Source organism: Myxine glutinosa, chromosome 5 (assembly GCF_964187855.1).
Source record: "Myxine glutinosa chromosome 5, kmMyxGlut1.1, whole genome shotgun sequence".
NCBI classification, from domain to species: domain Eukaryota; kingdom Metazoa; phylum Chordata; class Myxini; order Myxiniformes; family Myxinidae; genus Myxine; species Myxine glutinosa.
The window spans coordinates 21741277-21759769 of NC_136265.1; the positions used below are offsets into that span (position 1 = coordinate 21741277).

At 46.6% G+C, this 18493-nt stretch overlaps 1 protein-coding gene across 6 annotated transcripts in view; it reads right to left on the reverse strand.

The window, feature by feature from the left end:
* LOC137427860 (uncharacterized) overlaps nucleotides 1-16726 on the reverse strand; it is a 32039-nt gene extending 15313 nt beyond the window's left edge. The window contains exons 1-5 of one of the 6 annotated variants that reach the window (XM_078777699.1): nucleotides 16355-16726; nucleotides 11142-11198; nucleotides 10974-11030; nucleotides 10687-10822; nucleotides 7237-8123 (exon numbers count right to left, since the gene is read on the reverse strand). In XM_078777699.1, the coding sequence (XP_078633825.1) occupies nucleotides 7237-8123; nucleotides 10687-10822; nucleotides 10974-11030; nucleotides 11142-11198; nucleotides 16355-16505 (1288 nt within the window). In that variant the 5' untranslated portion in view covers nucleotides 16506-16726. Of the gene's footprint in view, nucleotides 1-3146; nucleotides 8124-10686; nucleotides 10823-10973; nucleotides 11052-11141; nucleotides 11199-16354 lie in introns of those variants that run through there. The other 5 variants (XM_068117641.2, XM_068117639.2, XM_068117638.2 and 2 more) reach the window with 5 other exon arrangements.
* Nucleotides 16727-18493: the final 1767 nt, after the last annotated feature.

The following is an 18493-nucleotide window of genomic DNA, read 5'->3' on the forward strand; positions in this document are numbered from 1 at the left end:
TCTGAAACAAACTCTCCCACTCCCTTCAATCCCACTCCTCCCTCCAGGTCTTTAAAACAGCTGTTCACCACCATCTCTTATCTTCCCCCATCCAAAACCTTGATCTTTTCTACCGCCGCTAATTCACCCCAGATCCACTTTTTTGAAATTCCAACTTCTTTCCTGGAAGTCCTTGCAGTGTCCATATGTTTTATACCTCTCCCACCTCCCCCCAAGCCCTCTCCCTCCCACAGTTCTCTTGATGTCCCTGCTCTCAAATGTTGTGTTTGTGCCCTTCCCCCTCTCTCCCCATCTTGTCGACTGCTCCCCCCCTTTTTTTTTTTTTTTTTTTTTTGTATACAAGATCGAGGCTCGTGAAAGAGCTAACATTAATCACACAAAAAGACAAACCGACACACAAAACACAAAAAACAAGGGGAGCGGCAGACAAGATGGGGAGAGAGGGGGAAGGACACAAAAGAGAGGGGGAAGGACACAAACACAACATTTGAGAGCAGGGACATCGGGAGGACTTGGGGGGAGGTGGGAGAGGAATAAAACATATGAACACTGCAAGGACTCTGGGGTGAATTACCGGGGGTAGAAAAGATCAAGGTTTTCGATGGGGGAAGATAAGAGATGGTGGTGAACAGCCGTTTTAAAGACCTGGAGGGAGGAGTGGGATTGAAGGGAGTGGGGGAGTTTGTTCCAGAGGCGGGAGAAAAGGGGAATGAAAGAGTGAAGGTGAGCAGAGAGCCTAGACTTTGGCAGTTTAACCATAAGAGGGTTGCAGGCAGATCTTGTGCGACCTGAAGGAATATTGGGGGGGACAGAGCACAGAGAGAGCTGGGGGAGCAAGGCCGGAGAGGAGTCGGTAGAAGACAGAAAGACCACCAACCTGCCTGCGGTGAGTGAGTGAAAGGCCCTCGGTGTTGACTACATCGCAGGAGATTCCAATGATTCTGAAAGCTTTGGCCTCAACAGCGTGAAGCCGAGCAAGGTGTGAGGCAGGAGCACCAGCCCAGAGGGGAGAACAGTATTCCATTGAGCTGCGGATGAAAGCCTTGTATGTGGTGAGGAGCTCAGGTGTGCCAAGGAAGGACTTCGCACGACGGAGGATGCCCAGTCGGCGACTGGCTTTGGAGGCCAGCTTGGAAATGTGGTTTTCCCAAGAAAGATCATGGCAGATAGTGAGACCCAAAAGCTTGAGCGACAGAACTTCTTGGAGAGGATTGTTGAGAAAGTAGATGGGAGGGTTGTCCAGTCGGTCCTTTCGGAGAGACATTGTAAGAGTGTGAGATTTGTCAGGATTGAAAGACATGTTCCACTTGTTTGACCAGTCTGTGATTTTGTCCAGGTCTGCAGAGAGTGAGGAGGCTGCAGACTGCCGATCTGAGGGATGAGGAATGGAGCGACAGAGAGTAGAGTCGTCAGCAAAGAGATAGAGAGGATTTTCAAGAGTCAGAGAGATCATTGATGAAGACCAGAAAAAGCACGGGGCCCAGAACACTACCTTGGGGAACTCCAGCCTGAACAGGAAGAGGAGATGAGAGAAACCCATTCAGGGCCACACGTTGACTACGACCAGAGAGGAAGTCCGCCAGCCATGCATGGAGATTTCCATGGATACCAAAGGAGGAGAGTTTGGTGAGCAGAGCAGGGTGCCAGACCGTATCGAAGGCACGTGAAATGTCAAGGGAGACAGCTCTAATTTCCTGTTTGGCGTTGAGGACCTTTTGTATTTTATGTGTCGGTTTGACTTTTTGTGTGATTAATGTTAGCTCTTTCACGAGCCTCGATCTTGTATACAAAAAAAAAAGAAATTGAAAAAAAATCCTTTATCTCCCCTCCCTGCCTCGGCTGGAGTGCCTCAAGGCATTGTCTTGGGTGCAGGCCTCATCTTAATGAATGACTTTAGATTCTCTGGAAAATCTTCGTCTTTTTGCTGACTATACTTCTCTCTGCAATATCATCCTTCCACGAGGCAGGCAACGGTCTTTTCCCTCTCTACAGACATTGGTAGAATTTTTGTAATCAATTGTAATATGCTGGTTCAATCCATGTAATAAGTCTTTCAACGATTGTAAATCTCACACTCTTACTTTTTTTGACTGTTTGGTGAACCCTCCCATCTACATCGTTGACAAACTGCATGAAGGAGTCGAATCCCTCAAAATGTTGGGCCTCACTATCAGCCACAATCTCTTGGATAAACATCAAATCGGAGTTGACTTCTAAAGACAGGAGCTCAAACTCAATAGTCTGGGAGCTAACAGAGATTTGTATTACATCTCGAGTACAAAAGGTTGAGAGCTAAACTCATCAGATGGTGGGATGGGGACCTCCGAATGACCATTCTTAAGTTTTCCAATTGGTGCATTAAGTAGGGGGTGCTGCTTGAAGCATCCTCCAAAGTCAGTTTGGCACTGTGATTACAGATGTGCCATTCTTAAGTGACGAATTTGGTGCAAAACGCATTTAAGAACGGCCTAAAGAGGGCGATATTTTTAGTACATTTAAAACACATCTCAAATACATCAATGAAACTTTGTGGAAATATTATTTTGACCTTCCTAATGAAGGATCAGTAGTTCTTAAGTGACCCTTTCGGTGCAAAACACATTTAAGAATGGGTCATAGGCAAATACCTGCTTCCGGGAAATTAAGATCAATAGAGAGCAGGTCATGGTGAAACAAAGATCGTTTCATATCGAATATTTACTCTTTTTCTCCATGGATAAGGTTTTTCGTATCGCCCAAGTTAGGGGCTGAAGGTGTATATCCATTAGGCCTATTTCAATAGGTAAAGATCAACGCAGGCGTGGCCCGCAATGGACCATGAAGGATGCAAATCTGTAATGCATTTTGCCAGTTCTCAAAGCGCAGAATGCCTTACAATTTGACTCTGATAGAATAGAAGAACAAAGAAACTATCAATTTAACTTTTCTATCAACTACGTATATTTCAATGATAAAATCAAGTGTGACATGTAGATCTGGCATCGATACATAAAAGGAGCATCAGTGATCAGTAAAAGTAATTGGACCTGGCATTTTTCCTACACATTCAGTGCATATGGAACAAGCATCATGAATTATGAAAAAATTAACAGTTTCCTAGTCTACTGTTTCACGCTTTTGGCAAGAAGGCATCTACTGAGTAGCTATTGTGGTAAAACATTTGTATTTAATTATATGTTGCAACAGGACACTAACATGCCTTTGTTCAAGTGGTTATGCTCTTTGGAAACCAAACTTTTGTCATGTGTCAACTATGACTACCTTTTGATATCCATATCCATATCATGCTAAATTTTAAAATGATATCAATCTATCGCTAAAACTTACAAGACAAAACATCAAAACTGCTGATGAGTCTCATACTGTTAGGCAAAAGTTCTATTCCTATACTGTGATAATCATGAGTTCACTAGTATTTATTCGTATTGGTATAATTATGGTTTCAGCCTGCCTGTCTGTTACAAGATACTAGTCATCCTCGTCAGAACTGTCATCTTCATCTGAAGATGCAATTTCCATGCCATCCTCCACTTCCTTGTCCATTGCTTCCAATTCCTCTGTCTCTGGGATAAGGCTTTCGGGGAGTTGCTCCCCTTTGAACCAAACTGGTTTGTAATGGTCATCAACTAACTGCCAGCCATTTTCTTGAGTGGGATGCTGCTCTATATGATTTTGATCTGCTCTTGCCCACATGTTGGCAACAAAGGAAGCACGCTTAATGTGAGTATTGAGCTCATCTTCGCAAGGTGGTAGTCCACTTGCATCCATGCCCCTCAAATTGGCTAGTAGGTTTTTTTTCCATTTCCCTTTGGTCCGTATGTCTTCATGAACTTCTCGTACCTACACTCATTTAGGCTGGTGTTTGCACTATCCTTAGCTCCATACATTGTGGCTGTGAACCTCTGAAGAGCTGCTTTCGTCATGTTAGAAATTGTATTTGTTGCCATTAATCTGAAATAATTCTGGTAGTCAGGTTGTTTTTCCAGAGTTTTGAAAGGCCTGACCTTCCCTTTTCTGACAAATGCTGACGTATAGTCCGATCCCGTGAAGGCATGGAAAGCTGGCAAACGCAGCACAAAGATCTGGTCCTAGCTCCTTACATATTGCAGTCACACTGACGTAACGACGGTTGTTCTTTAAAACTGTTCCAATATCCATCCACAATGTTGACTGAAATCTATGGCAATGGTACAGTAATATCACTGAAATATCTGTGTCGGAAGCCCTGACCACTATGTTTCCGTTCTCACAATCAGCTGATAAGGAATGCAGACAAATCTTTGTGTCTGCCTCTTCATGGTTGTTCCTTAATCCATCCACCGTGTCTCGCTGTATGACACCCTCTTTCACCTGGAAGTGATAGCACTCCCCCGGGACATCTCGGAAGACTTCACGATCCCCAAAAATGTTTGCATATGAAGAGTCCTGCCATTCATTGGCAAGAAACTGAGGTAACTGCTTTTTGAAGGACCTGGACTTCAGGGCATCATTTAGATGTCTTGGCACTCGTCTCTGCTCTGGCCCTGTGATGACGAAAGTTCTGTTGTCGGATCCCTGCCTGTCCCTCTCCGTGTCCTTAATTGAAGGCTGCGGATAATCATCAAAGACTATGTGTATGCGTTTAGCTGACGCTGTTAAACTCTGGTTAAGAATATTTCTGGCTAACCCTCCGTATGTGGGAGGCAAATTTGGTGGTAAGCTATGCAAAAGGAACTGTCCATCTATGATGTAAGCACTGACTTTCTCTGGCCTCTCTTCAATATCTTTCACTTTATTTTCCAATATATCAAAGAGAGCACTCTTATCGGTCTTTGCCATTACTTCGTCAGGGCTGGCCATGGACAGAGGTACTGGGGTCAATGGGTACTGGAGAATATGCTGCATGTCAAGTCTCTTCTTGGTGGTCAGCACAAGGAGACGGGCGATCAGATCACGTGATCCTTTAAGGGCAGCAATTTTCGTGTTATTGGTCTGACGATTGGTTGCACATCCATCTTCAAAGGTTTTCAGCTTTTCCTTCTTTATTGGGCTTTCAAACTTGTTTGGATCATTCTCGCAAGACTCGATGAATTCCTTGTGTCTGGCTTTTCCTTTGGTTGGTACATTGAGGAGGCTTTCGCGGATTTCTTCATCGGTACCTTTTCCTGTGCTTATATTGTACAATACCTCTGAAGCATTATGGGTTTCAAATGGATTGTTCTTGTCCAAGATTTGTTTGGTGATTTTCTGAAGATCCTCATTGTCACGTTGAATTTGTCTTGGCCTGAGTTCTGCAGTGACATCTTCTTTGCTGATCAATCCTGTCATCTCTTGCAGCAGACTAATGAACGATGCCCGGGCAGCCTTTGTTACCATCCATCTGAGGCGAGCGGAGTAGTCATTAGTGAAGGAGGTGATTCCTGTCAGTCGAGATGCGGCGTCAGCATTGATGGTCTGCTCCAATGTCAAATCAACGGGAATTCTGCTGAAATCATGTTCTGTCCTTCGCACTGTGAATGCACCCTGGTTAAGTATCTCTCTAAGGCCGGGATGCGTGTCATCAATATTCAACAAGTCCAGTTGGTATTTTGTTAACCAGTGCGAATAGTTGATATGGGCTGTGGCAAAGAACAAGTCAATGATCGGTGTGAGTGTGAAGACAAACAGTTCAATGTTATTTGTACGGATCGCTCTTTCAAGTCAGTGAAATACGTTTATGTACTCCACATACATCATCCAGAACTGGGCAGTGCATCCGTGAGCTCCTGATAGTGTTGCATCGGTGAATTCAGAATATTCTTTAGCAAAATTCTCAAAAAGATCTGTACTGATCACCATGTCAAGCCCATGTTCTCCTGTATTGGTATTGGTTTTCACCGTAGATATCAGGGTGTGAAGCTCTTCTTTGAAATCACATGTCTGTAGAAATGGCTTGAAATACCGACTTTCAAAGGCAAGGGCAAGTAGAGGATGGAGCTTCTTGCATCGGTTGAAGTGTTTTCCCATGAGGAACCCATTCAACGAACCTGGGGCAAGGACTCCAGTCTCTGTAAGCATGTCCGGTCCTCCTGATTCTGCTATGAGCTTTCCAATTGCCTTGAAGAATGCCATTTCTATATGGAAAGCACCCATCATGATGAATATGTTGTCAAATTTTGGAGATTCTCTAGCCTGGATCTGCATAGCTGGTTTCGCTGCATTAAGGTCATAAGTAACCAGTCCATAATCTTGATTGCATTCTTCAGCACACTTCTGGGTTGTCTGAAGGGTTTGTCGCACTACCGACAAGCTGGTGATGGGCTCCTTAAGGTTTGGCATGTATCTCACTTCCTGTTTTGGTAACTCATCCTTGTAGAAGATGGCATTGAAGCCAACCCACATGGGAAGAACATCAGTCTCAAATGCATGGCTCATCATCCATACGAGGTCAAGATGTCTTGCCCTAATTGCCGCGTCAGGTAGGTTAAATACGGATGTGTTTTTGTAGCTGAAGACTGTCATTTTGGGGACACCAAAATATGGCGCAAGAGGAGTGTCAGCGACAGTGAGAGACCTCAGCTTTCTTTGCTTCTGGTATTGCCTTTCTAACTGGTGTTGTACTTTCATTAATCTGTTGAATGCTGGTACGATCACCTGGCAAGTTTTGATACAGAATTCCCATCGTATCATGCAGTGTGTTGCTCCCCGACAACGTTTGGGTCATTTCATCAAAATTGTCAAAGGCGAGTCCGGTTGGAAGGCCTGGCAAAGTGTTCTCAGGGCAAGCATCTTTTCTCTCTTGGATGGCTTCAGCGGTTGCTGTTTCGAGTTCCTCCAAGCAAGAATAGTTGAGACAATGACCAAACCTATTCAGAACTTGAACACGCTTCTTGCTACCAGTGACAGATCTTATAGCCATACCCAGAGTGACATGTTTTGCTGGTTTTGCGCGGCCTCTTTGGACAACAAACAATGCATCCTGACTTGTGGAATCAATGCAACGTTTAATCCACGTTCCACATTGGTCAGATATGTTGCCTGTGTACAGAACTTTGAAGAAGTTCATCACGGGTTGGGGTACAATTGTGTCTCCGTCTCTGACATCATTCAATGTTGGATTCTCTGGTACATCTTTTTTTGGAGCATTTAACAGCTGCTTTCGCAAGATTAGAGCTGCTTGGTTGAGGAGTCGTTCCTCGGAATCTGCGTATTCATAAGCCACACGTACGAAATCATCAGCAATTACTGCATTGTAAAGAATACTACCCAATTTCTTACCTGCTGGACTCTGCACCTTGATTTTGGACCCAAATCTATTTGTGAGGTTTCGAATCAGACTGTGCCTATGCATAGGAGACTCATCAGCATATGAACAAAGGTCCAAATAACGTTCATACACAGATGTCAACAGTTCTGCACGTTTGTCAGCAATTACAGACTTCTCAACATATTCATGGATATTTCTAACAGCAATTGTCTTTTTCTGTGGAATGTCATCAGTTTTCTGATCAGTATTAGAAGTTCTACTGGCTGCAAGTACGAATGCGCTCTTGCATGTATGATGATATTTAGCTTCTTTTGCCACCAGGTCTACACCAATGACCTTCGAAAGGATAGCTTCATCCTGAAGTAGTTCAGCGGCCTCTTGAATCTTCTGTCCTGCCTCTAATGTTTCACACGATCCTAAAAGTTCAATAGTCCCGCCTTTCTTCTTCTTCCTCTTTGAATTACAGAAAAGGCAAGTTGCAGGAAGTATTCCAGATGAGGAGGGTTCAGCATCGTCATCTGTCCTTGCGTTAGAACGTAAATGCGGCAAATTCCTCTCACTAGCGTCAGATGGTCCGTCTCCAGGAGCTGATGTTGTGGATGTAACAGCTGTGAATTTCTGGTAGCATGATACATGATACCCATCATTCTCATCTGGGCTCTGAGGCAAGCTGACAACCAAGTCATAATAAACCGATTTCAGAAATTGGGGTTTTGCACGCCTCTTCTCAGCTGCAGCTTGCACAGTACTCCAGTTTTTCTCATTGAAGGGCAAAAGATCACAACGTGGTTTCTTCTCTGAAGGCTTCCCGGCAATGTGGAGAATACAACGCCTGGGTGCAGGAACATCGTTGTTGGAAGGATCAGATGACTCCATATCTGTTTCGCAGGCCGATGACCTGAAATGAAAATGGATTTCGTAAGCATGGGAAAGTTCTATAGGGGCAAAAATGCACTTCATAAAACATCTTATAAGATCCATAAAAATTGGGATTACATACCAGTATTACCAGTATTTATCAATACTGGTGTTAATTGTGAAATTACAGAAAATGGGATGAGAGACGCCCAAGGATAACGCACACATATGATGATTGACATAAATATATCCTCAATAACTAGTGCTGTTCGCTGACATCACTTCTTGGATTACCGGTACGAAAGATTTACATTACATGAGTGAATATAAAGAAAGTGAACACAGTCATCTTAAACAACTGGTATTTCAGTGCGTGGCGATGCAGGCAAGAGTGGGCCAGGGATTTACGAATTGTAGGCCCAAACTATGGGATATACAAAACCACTCATCGTGGACAATTCATTGATTTAACCACAGGCCACAATAAGTTATTGGCTTAGGGCCCCTAATATATGTTATCTGAATATGATAGCTACTGTAACTCTAGATAAAACTCACCTCTCAGTTGCATGATATTTGTTACTACTACATGTAGTATTTTGAAGAAAATTCGGAATGATGAAATGGGAATCACAGCACCAACTATACTGCACAGCTAGTGTACATGCATAACACACTGCAGTAGCCCATCCTTGTATTCGAAGCCAGCAGTGTATATCTATATTATAATGAGTCATCTAGGCCAACCAGTGATTTATCATCTTCTGTTATCTAATAGTTACCTGTAGCTAATGTTGGTGCCTTGGTAGGCCAATCCTACTTCCTCCTTAACAGGAATTTGGCCATTTTTTTTTTTTTTTTTTTTTTGTATACTAAGTCGAGGCTCGTGTAAGATATCTTTTCTTGTTGATATTTGACCGCTTCTTAAATGGGTTTTGCACCAAATTCGACACTTAAGTACTGATCCTTCATTAGGAAGGTCTAAAGAAAATTTCCACAAAGTTTCATTAATGTACTCAAAATGTGATTTAAATGTGAAAGTAGCGCCCCCTTTAGGCCGTTCTTAAATGCGTTTTGCACCAAATTCGTCACTTAAGAATGGCACATCTGTAATCACAGTGCAAAATGAAACTGTTGGCACCAGTTTGATCGATGTACTCAAAAATGTAATTTAAACTGACTTTGGGTAAACTGATTTAAACTTCAAGCAGCACCCCCTACTTAATGCACCAATTGGAAAACTTAAGAATGGTCATTCGGAGGTCCCCATCCCACCATCTGATGAGTTTAGCTCTCAAACCTTTTGTACTCGAGATGTAATACAAATCTCTGTTAGCTCCTGCATCACAAGGCCCTAAGATCTTAAGCCAGCCACCTTAACCGTTAAGTCAACACCAGGCTTCCACCGTCTTTTATTGCCTCCTTTCTGGTCCTGAATGCCCTATTCACCCGAACTCCCTACACAACCCCTTCCCTTCTTCCTCTTTCAGTTTTTCCAGAGTGCCATTTCTGGTGAAACTTCAGGCTCATTGCTCGTATCCACTCATTCGCTTATCAGTCTGTTCAACCTCATTCTTACTTCTCAGGTTTCAAGATGGCTGTTGACCACCTTCACCCATACTCATGATCATTTCTACCCTCAATAACCCCCTCTCCGACACCCAAGTGTTTGTATTTGGTTGCATTTTTTTTTTTTTTTGTATACAAGATCGAGGCTCGTGAAAGAGCTAACATTAATCACACAGAAAGACAAACCGACACATAAAACATATGACATGGGGAACGGTAGACAAGATGGGGCGAGAGGGGGAGGAACACAAACACAACATCTGAGAGCAGGGACATCGAGAGATCTGTGGGAGGGAGAGGGCTTTGGGGGGGGGGGAGGCATGGGAAGGGGGGAACGGACAGGTATAAAACATATTGACACTGCCGGGACTTCCAGGAAAGAAGTTGGAATTTCAAACAAGGTGGATCTGGAGTGAATTAGCAGGGGTAGAAAAGATCAAGGTTTTGGATGGGGGAAGATAAGAGATGGTGGTGAACAGCTGTTTTAAAGACCTGGAGGGAGGAGTGGGATTGAAGGGAGTGTGGGAGTTTGTTCCAGAGGCGGGAGAAAAGAATAATGAAAGAGTGAAGGTGAGCAGAGAGCCGAGATTTCGGCAGTTTAACCATCAGAGGGTTGCTGGCAGATCTTGTGCGACCTGTAGGAATATTTGGGGGACAAAGCACAGAGAGAGCTGGGGGAGCAAGGCCGGAGAGGAGTCGGTAGAAGACAGAAAGACCACCTACCTGTCTGCGGTGAGTGAGTGAAAGGCCCTCGGAGATAGCTTCATCATGGGAGATTCCAATGATTCGGATTCGGATTCCAATTTTATCCTCAGTTTGAGCTTGCTGTGTTTGAGCTAATCTCCAACTCGTTTACTCATGTGTGCTCTTTCTCCCCTCTATTTCTTTCTACAAGTGTCCTCCCCTGTTGTTGGTGTGTTTCCCTGCTTTACATTGTGCTCCAGATATTTTGTTCTGGCTCTCCGATGAGCCTTGTGCTTATATAAAAAAAGTTCTAAATCTCCCACTCATAAAAACCGATTCGGGTTTTGTACTTATGGTAGTTGATGAGGTCGTCTCGTTTCTGCATCGCATCAGCAGTCAAATAACTGGCTTCGTCCGACCTCATCATCTTCACGCTATGCCAATAACTACGATGGAAACACCTTGCATCCACTGTACCTGCTCCACCTGCACAAAGCACAGGGTTGAGGAAACAATGTGAAAGTGCTCGAATAAATCTTGTCGAGTATGCACATCAAAGGGTGCGACATCTACAGATTCACAACTCCCTTTTATCAAGCAATTCGACGTCAAAGAAAAAATTAAATAGGAGACTTACCTTGTGAGGAACAGTTATTCAGAAGTTCAGGTTTCACCTTCACCTCTCTCTTAAATTCTGGAACCACATAATAAAGTCCTGAATCAAAGTCAACGCAACTTGTCAAACAATTCTGATCATCCGTATTGTTACCTTCAACTTGTACAATGTTGTTTAATGGATTCTTACCTTGGGAGGAAGAACCATGTGTAGGTTCAGGTTCCACCTTCACCACCACGATAGGATCTGCAGAGAAAACAAGTAATAGTACAAAGAGAGAGGGATATATATTTTGCGATGGTTGTGAACCCCCAGGGAAGAACGAAGTACCAGCACGAAGGATTAAGCTAGGTATGTCTGAGTATTCTGTTTAGCTTTTAAGTATGTACTGTATTTACGTGGACAGATATGCATTGTGGATGATAGTTACCTTCAGTACATGTTCTTTCCTTTCTACACTCTGGGCTCGAACCATTTTGCACACAACACCAGATGATATCCATCCCCACCCATCGCTTTTTCTTCACATCTCCCACTCCTTGTTTTAGTGGACCATTCGGCGCGATGGGCTCACTAAGCCCATCCGAAGAGCATCCTCATGGTTTCCCCTCGACGGGAGTCATGAGTCATGAGTCATGAGTCATGAGTCATTGTGATTGACAGGTACACACCAAAATTCACGCTCCTATCCCCTTCTTGTCCCACCAATCAGACCCTGTTGCCGCGCAGAAGAATGAGACACAGCTAAATACTGGTGGTGAGTGTCGAACCGCCCTCGTGGGCTCTCAGCCAGAGGGTCCCAGAGCTGTGAGGAAAGGGGGGGGGGGGGGGGGTTCTTTCCCTTCACTCCACCACACACAAGCCCTGCACACCTTTGCATCAACCCGGTTACCCATCTCACCACCCGGTCATGTCAGAGCTGACAGCTGGGCCAATGAGAAGACGACACTGGAGGTTCTGGCGGCTTGGATGGAGCGCCCGCTGATGGACTGGAGAGGGATAAAAAGGCACAGTCCACTCGGTATGCTCTCTCTCACCAAAAGTACATCACAGCAAGAAATAGAGCCGTTCTCCCCCAAGATTTCCCCGCTCACAGTTCGTGACCACAGAATGGGGTTCCACGTTTTTCTTTACACCTCGTGCTTTTCTCCTTCACATTTCACGCATTTACCCACATACGTTTTCTTCTTCTTTGCACTTCTTCCGTTTGCTTTTATCAGTGGCAGCTTCCACACGACACAGTCCCCCGGCACGTTGCCTTTGGCACCACAGACAGGACAGCGCGGCCTCCGAATGCAAGTCCCCAAATATTCCAATGAAGCAAGCGTTCCTGGAGCCAAAGAAAATCGAGCAGGCCAGACAGGCTCCGACACAGATGCCAGGCCACACAAGAAATGTATTACGATAATGATATTAAGAAACGTAGGCGAGTAGGGCTTACTACCTCAACAACATCTTGGGGGCGATTATTCCAGTTATTGACTGCACACTGGCAAAAAAATGTCTGATTTGCTGACGATCCCAAGTCTTTGATTGGCTGTAGCAGGATTGTTGATGAAACAATCAACAGACTTTCTGTCTTCTACAGACTCCTCTCCGGCCTTGCTCCCCCAGCTCTCTCTGGGCTCTGTCCCCCAAATATTCCTACAGGTCGCACAAGATCTGCCTGCAACCCTCTGATGGTTAAACTGCCAAAATCAAGACTCTCTGCTCACCTTCACTCCTCTTTTCTCCCGCCACTGGAACAAACTCCCTCACTCTCTTCAATCCCACTCGTCCCTCCAGGTCTTTGAAACAGCTGTTCACCACCATCTCTTATCTTCCCCCATCCAAAACCTAGATCTTTTCTACCCCTGTTAATTCACCCCAGATCCAATTTTTTGAAATACCGACTTCTTTCCAGGGAGTCCAAGCAGTGTCCATGTGTTTTTTTTGTTTTTTTTACCTCTCCCACCCCCAACCCCCTTCCCACGCCTCCTACCCCCAAGCCCTCTCCCACCCACAGATCTCCTGAATGTTGTACTTGCGTGCTTCCCCCTCTCTCCCCATCTTGTCTCCCGCTCCCTTTGTTTCGTCTCATGTGTGCGTTTTTTTTTTTTTTGTGATTGATGTTAGCTCTTACACGAGCCTCGATCTTGTATACAAAAGAAAAAAAAGAAAATAAAAAGGGTTGGTGAAAGCCCAGATCTTTTTCCTGATTAACTTCCTGTAATGCAGTGTGGTTTAAATAGAAGTCGTTTCTTGAGTTAAACCTCCCCACACAGAGAACTTTGCACTTACTCTCATTAAACATCTTGCACTGATACAACTTGATTCATATTAATTAGTCACTGGTCCAAAGATTTTGGTGTCATCGACAAAGGTGAAAGAGCACAAGTCTCGTCGAGTTTTATCCCTAAATTTACAGCAATCACTTCAACATGCTTCCTTTATTACTTTTCTAGAAGTTTATCGAGTTGGGAAGTGTTATCAAAATCAAATTTGATTGTATGTAGAGAAGGGCAGTGAAAAACCAAGGAGTTAGAGAATGAAAGCTTTGGGAAATCATCTTTTGGAGCTTTAAGACAAGTTTGTGCTCGGAGATTAATGGGAGACTGGCAGGATGGCCGAGACCTAGAGGTAGACACATTCGCCTCAAAGCTGCCGAGCCTGGGTTTGAATCCTAACCCAACGATAAACTGTCATCCCGGGGTTTGACAGGTAGGGTGATTGATCAATGTGTGCTCCGCCACTTGGATGTCATCATGGTGTTTCACAGGTAGGGCGACTCATCAATGTGTGCACCGTCCCTCAGATGTCATCCTGGTGTGTCACAGGTAGGGCGACTCATCAATGTGTGCACCGTCCCTCAAATGTCATCCTGGTGTGTCACAGGTAGGGCGACTCATCAATGTGTGCAGTCCCTCAGATGTCATCCTGGTGTTTCACAGGTGGGGCGACTCATCAATGTGTGCGCCGTCCCTCAGATGTCATCCTGATGTTTCACAGGTATGGCGACTCATCAATGTGTGCGCCGTCCCTCAGATGTCATCCTGATGTTTCACAGGTATGGCGACTCATCAATGTGTGCACCGTCCCTCAGATGTCATGCTGATGTTTCACAGGTGGGGCGACTCATCAATGTGTGCGCCGTCCCTCAGATGTCATCCTGATGTTTCACAGGTATGGCGACTCATCAATGTGTGCGCCGTCCCTCAGATGTCATCCTGATGTTTCACAGGTATGGCGACTCATCAATGTGTGCGCCGTCATCCTGATGTTTCACAGGTAGGGCGACTCATCAATGTGTGCACCGTCCCTCAGATGTCATCATGGCGTTTCACAGGTAGGGCGACTCATCAATGTAAGCACTGTCCCTCAGATGTCATCATGGTGTTTCACAGGCAGGGCGACTCATCAATGTGTGCACCGTCCCTCAGATGTCATCCTGGTGTGTCACAGGTAGGGCGACTCATCAATGTGTGCACCGTCCCTCAGATGTCATCCTGGTGTGTCACAGGTAGGGCGACTCATCAATGTGTGCACCGTCCCTCAAATGTCATCCTGGTGTGTCACAGGTAGGGCGACTCATCAATGTGTGCACCGTCCCTCAGATGTCATCCTGGTGTTTCACAGGTGGGGCGACTCATCAATGTGTGCGCCGTCCCTCAGATGTCATCCTGATGTTTCACAGGTATGGCGACTCATCAATGTGTGCGCCGTCCCTCAGATGTCATCCTGATGTTTCACAGGTATGGCGACTCATCAATGTGTGCACCGTCCCTCAGATGTCATCCTGATGTTTCACAGGTGGGGCGACTCATCAATGTGTGCGCCGTCCCTCAGATGTCATCCTGATGTTTCACAGGTATGGCGACTCATCAATGTGTGCGCCGTCCCTCAGATGTCATCCTGGTGTTTCACAGGTATGGCGACTCATCAATGTGTGCACCGTCCCTCAGATGTCATCCTGGTGTGTCACAGGTAGGGCGACTCATCAATGTGTGCACCATCCCTCAGATGTCATCCTGGTGTGTCACAGGTAGGGCGGCTCATCAATGTGTGCACCGTCCCTCAAATGTCATCCTGGTGTGTCACAGGTATGGCGACTCATCAATGTGTGCGCCGTCCCTCAGATGTCATCCTGGTGTTTCACAGGTATGGCGACTCATCAATGTGTGCGCCGTCATCCTGATGTTTCACAGGTAGGGCGACTCATCAATGTGTGCACCGTCCCTCAGATGTGATCATGGCGTTTCACAGGTAGGGCGACTCATCAATGTAAGCACTGTCCCTCAGATGTCATCATGGTGTTTCACAGGCAGGGCGACTCATCAATGTGTGCACCGTCCCTCAAATGTCATCCCGGTGTTTCACAGGTAGGATGACTCATCAATGTGTGCACCGTCCCTCAGATGTCATGCTGGTGTTTCACAGGTATGGCGACTCATCAATGTGTGCACCGTCCCTCAAATGTCATCCTGGTGTTTCACAGGTACGGCGACTCATCAATGCACCGTCCCTCAGATCTCATCCTGGTGTTTCACAGGTAGGGCGACTCATCAATGTAATCACCGTCCCTCAGATGTCATCCTGGTGTGTCACAGGTAGGGCGACTCATCAATGTGTGCACCGTCCCTCAGATGTCATCCTGGTGTTTCACAGGTAGGGCGACTCATCAATGTGTGCACCGTCCCTCAGATGTCATCCTGGTGTTTCACAGGTAGGGCGACTCATCAATGTGTGCACCGTCCCTCAGATGTCATCCCGGTGTTTCACAGGTATGGCGACTCATCAATGTGTGCACCGTCCCTCAGATGTCATCATGATGTTTCACAGGTAGGGCGACTCATCAATGTGTGCACCGTCCCCCAGATATCATCCTGGTGTTTCACAGGTAGGGTGACTCATTAATGTGTGCACCGTCCCTCAGATGTCATGCTGGTGTTTCACAGGTAGGGCGACTCATCAATGTGTGCACCGTCCCTCAAATGTCATCCCGGTGTTTCACAGGTAGGGTGACTCATCAATGTGTGCACCGTCCCTCAGATGTCATCCCGGTGTTTCACAGGTAGGGCGACTCATCAATGTGTGCGCCGTCCCTCAGATTGGCGTTAAAAGGGCGTCCCATCTGCCAGCATCCGTTGGTGGATGTTACAAAGAAGACCCCATGGTGTCCTTAACGAAGAGTAGGCGAGCTATCACCGGCACCCTGAACAAATTACAAATTTCGCCGAAAACTATAAGTACTGCTGTGAAGGCAATGGCAAACCACCCAGGGTTACGCTTGCCCAGGAACGCTGCAATGGCATCACCGACTCTGTGAAGCGAATGGTTCCTCAGAAAGAGAGATTAATTAATCAAGTTCATCACAGCCGTGATTTTATAAAGGAATCCCGAACGTGCAAGAGGTAAACGCTTACCTGGTCCCAGGTAAGCCTCGTTCCCTCCATCACGAAGGTTTTGAACGTCCAGGATCTTGAACCCGCAGATCCCAGCGGACCCTCCCGGACCCCCTCCGTTCCCTCCATCAGAGCTTGGATCGTGGTCGCAGTTCGCGGGATCTCGGTCCATGACAAGAACACAATGTAGGGAAATATCGCGAGATTTCAATCACAAATGGTGTCAATGGTGAACACCTTTACACTTACAGTGGCACCTGTAATCTCGTGACGACAAAACCAGGAAATCTTCACAAACCGTGACGAAACTTACGACGCAACAAACTGCAACGGAAGAGAAAAAGCTTGAAGGATGGGTGTCAGGTACCGGAAGTAGTAACGTTTTTTTTCACCAAGCGCAGACGTCTCTGAAATTTACTTATATAAAATGTTTTCACAAACCGCATCAGATTTAATAAACTTTAATGTCAACCTCGTGTTACATTTGAATTTCTGTTATAAACAGAGAATAGCCCGATGTTGAGAGAAGGATAGAAGGAAAAAATGCTGTCTCAGCTTTAATATACAATCAATTTAAAGGGGCGGTTCTTACTGACGTCACGGGTCACGTGCTTCTTCGCTCAGTTTGGAGGACTTTCTGGAGGGTCACGAACCATTAGTACAGTGGATAACAACAATTGTGCATTTTATGAGAAAAGCATGAAATTTTTAACATAGTTAGTGCATACCAAAAGGTTTATTTTCAGATGTGGAGGGAAGTCAGATTTGACCTCTGAGAATCGTGAGGTCAAATCCAAAATGGCCGCCAGTCCACCGAGTCTATGTCTAATGTTCAAACGCGCTTAATTCTGGAACCAAATAGTGTAGAAAAACATTACAGGTGTCATTTCCAACTAAATTGGGGATGCCCAGAGGTGAATGATGCTTTTGTGGCGGTTACCTTATGTGCAGGTAACCGCATGTGGCGGTTACCTTATGTGGAGGTAACCATTACCTTATTTGGGCATAATACACGCGCACGGGCCTGTTGGACTTGTGGTTGTGCGGACGTGACGCACGCGCGGTTGCCGGAGCCACGCCCTCCGAAGAGGGCTTTTGGCTTTATATAAGCATGCTGACTTCCATTCGAGTTTAGTGTGTGCTGGATCTTGCTGTTACAATAAACCATCTTCGACCCCTACGAATGGCCTCGTTCTCTCGCCTTCCGCGACTCCTAAACTGGTGACCCCCGGCTGCCCCCGAACGGATTCGGGGGCTGCGAACGAATACGGCAAGCGTGCCCTAGCCAGGGAAGCCACCTGCGCTGGTGACGCCGGCTTCTTCCACACGGCTTCGGGCGCAGTTTCGAAATGCCGGAGTTTCGGTAACGACGACGGCCATGACTAAGAGGTTCGCGCACCGCGCTCGGCTCCTCCTCTACGACCAGCGGGGCGAGCCTGCTCCAAGACCCTCCGAAGGCACTGCTGCTTCGTAACCTTCGCGCGCACTGACGTTGGCGGAACGGCTGCTTCGTCACCTTCGCGCGCACCGACGTTGGCGGAATGGCTGTTTCGTCACCTTCGCGCGCACTGACGTTGGCAGCACGGCCGCTTCGTCACCCTCGCGCAACTACAACCACAACTACTTCTCCGACCCTGCATCCTCGGGAGGCCCGTGAGGAACCTCGGCAGCCTCCCCCGAGGCCTTTACCAGCCCCTCGGTTGGCTCAACCGCTTTTCGCGTGCACCGAGGCCGAGCGCTGCTCGAGCCTCCTCGGCACTGCACCCGCGAACTACAACCTCGGGAGGCCCGCGAGGAACCTCGGCAGCCTCCCCCGAGGCCTTGACCAGCCCCTCGGTTGGCTCACCCGCTTTTCGCGTGCACCGCTCGAGCCTTCTCGGCACTGCACCCGCGAACTGCAACCTCTGGAGGCCCGCGAGGAACCTCGGCAGCCTCCCCCGAAGCCTTGACCAGCCCCTCGGTTGGCTCACCCGCTTTTCGCGTGCACCGCTCGAGCCTTCTCGGCACTGCACCCGCGAACTGCAACCTCGGGAGGCCCGCGAGGAATCTCGGCAGCCTCCCCCGAGGACTTGACCAGCCCCTCGGTCGCCTCAGCCTACGCATAGGCCCGTGGAGTGCATTCTGGGGGGACGTATGTGGCGGTTACCTTATGTGCAGGTA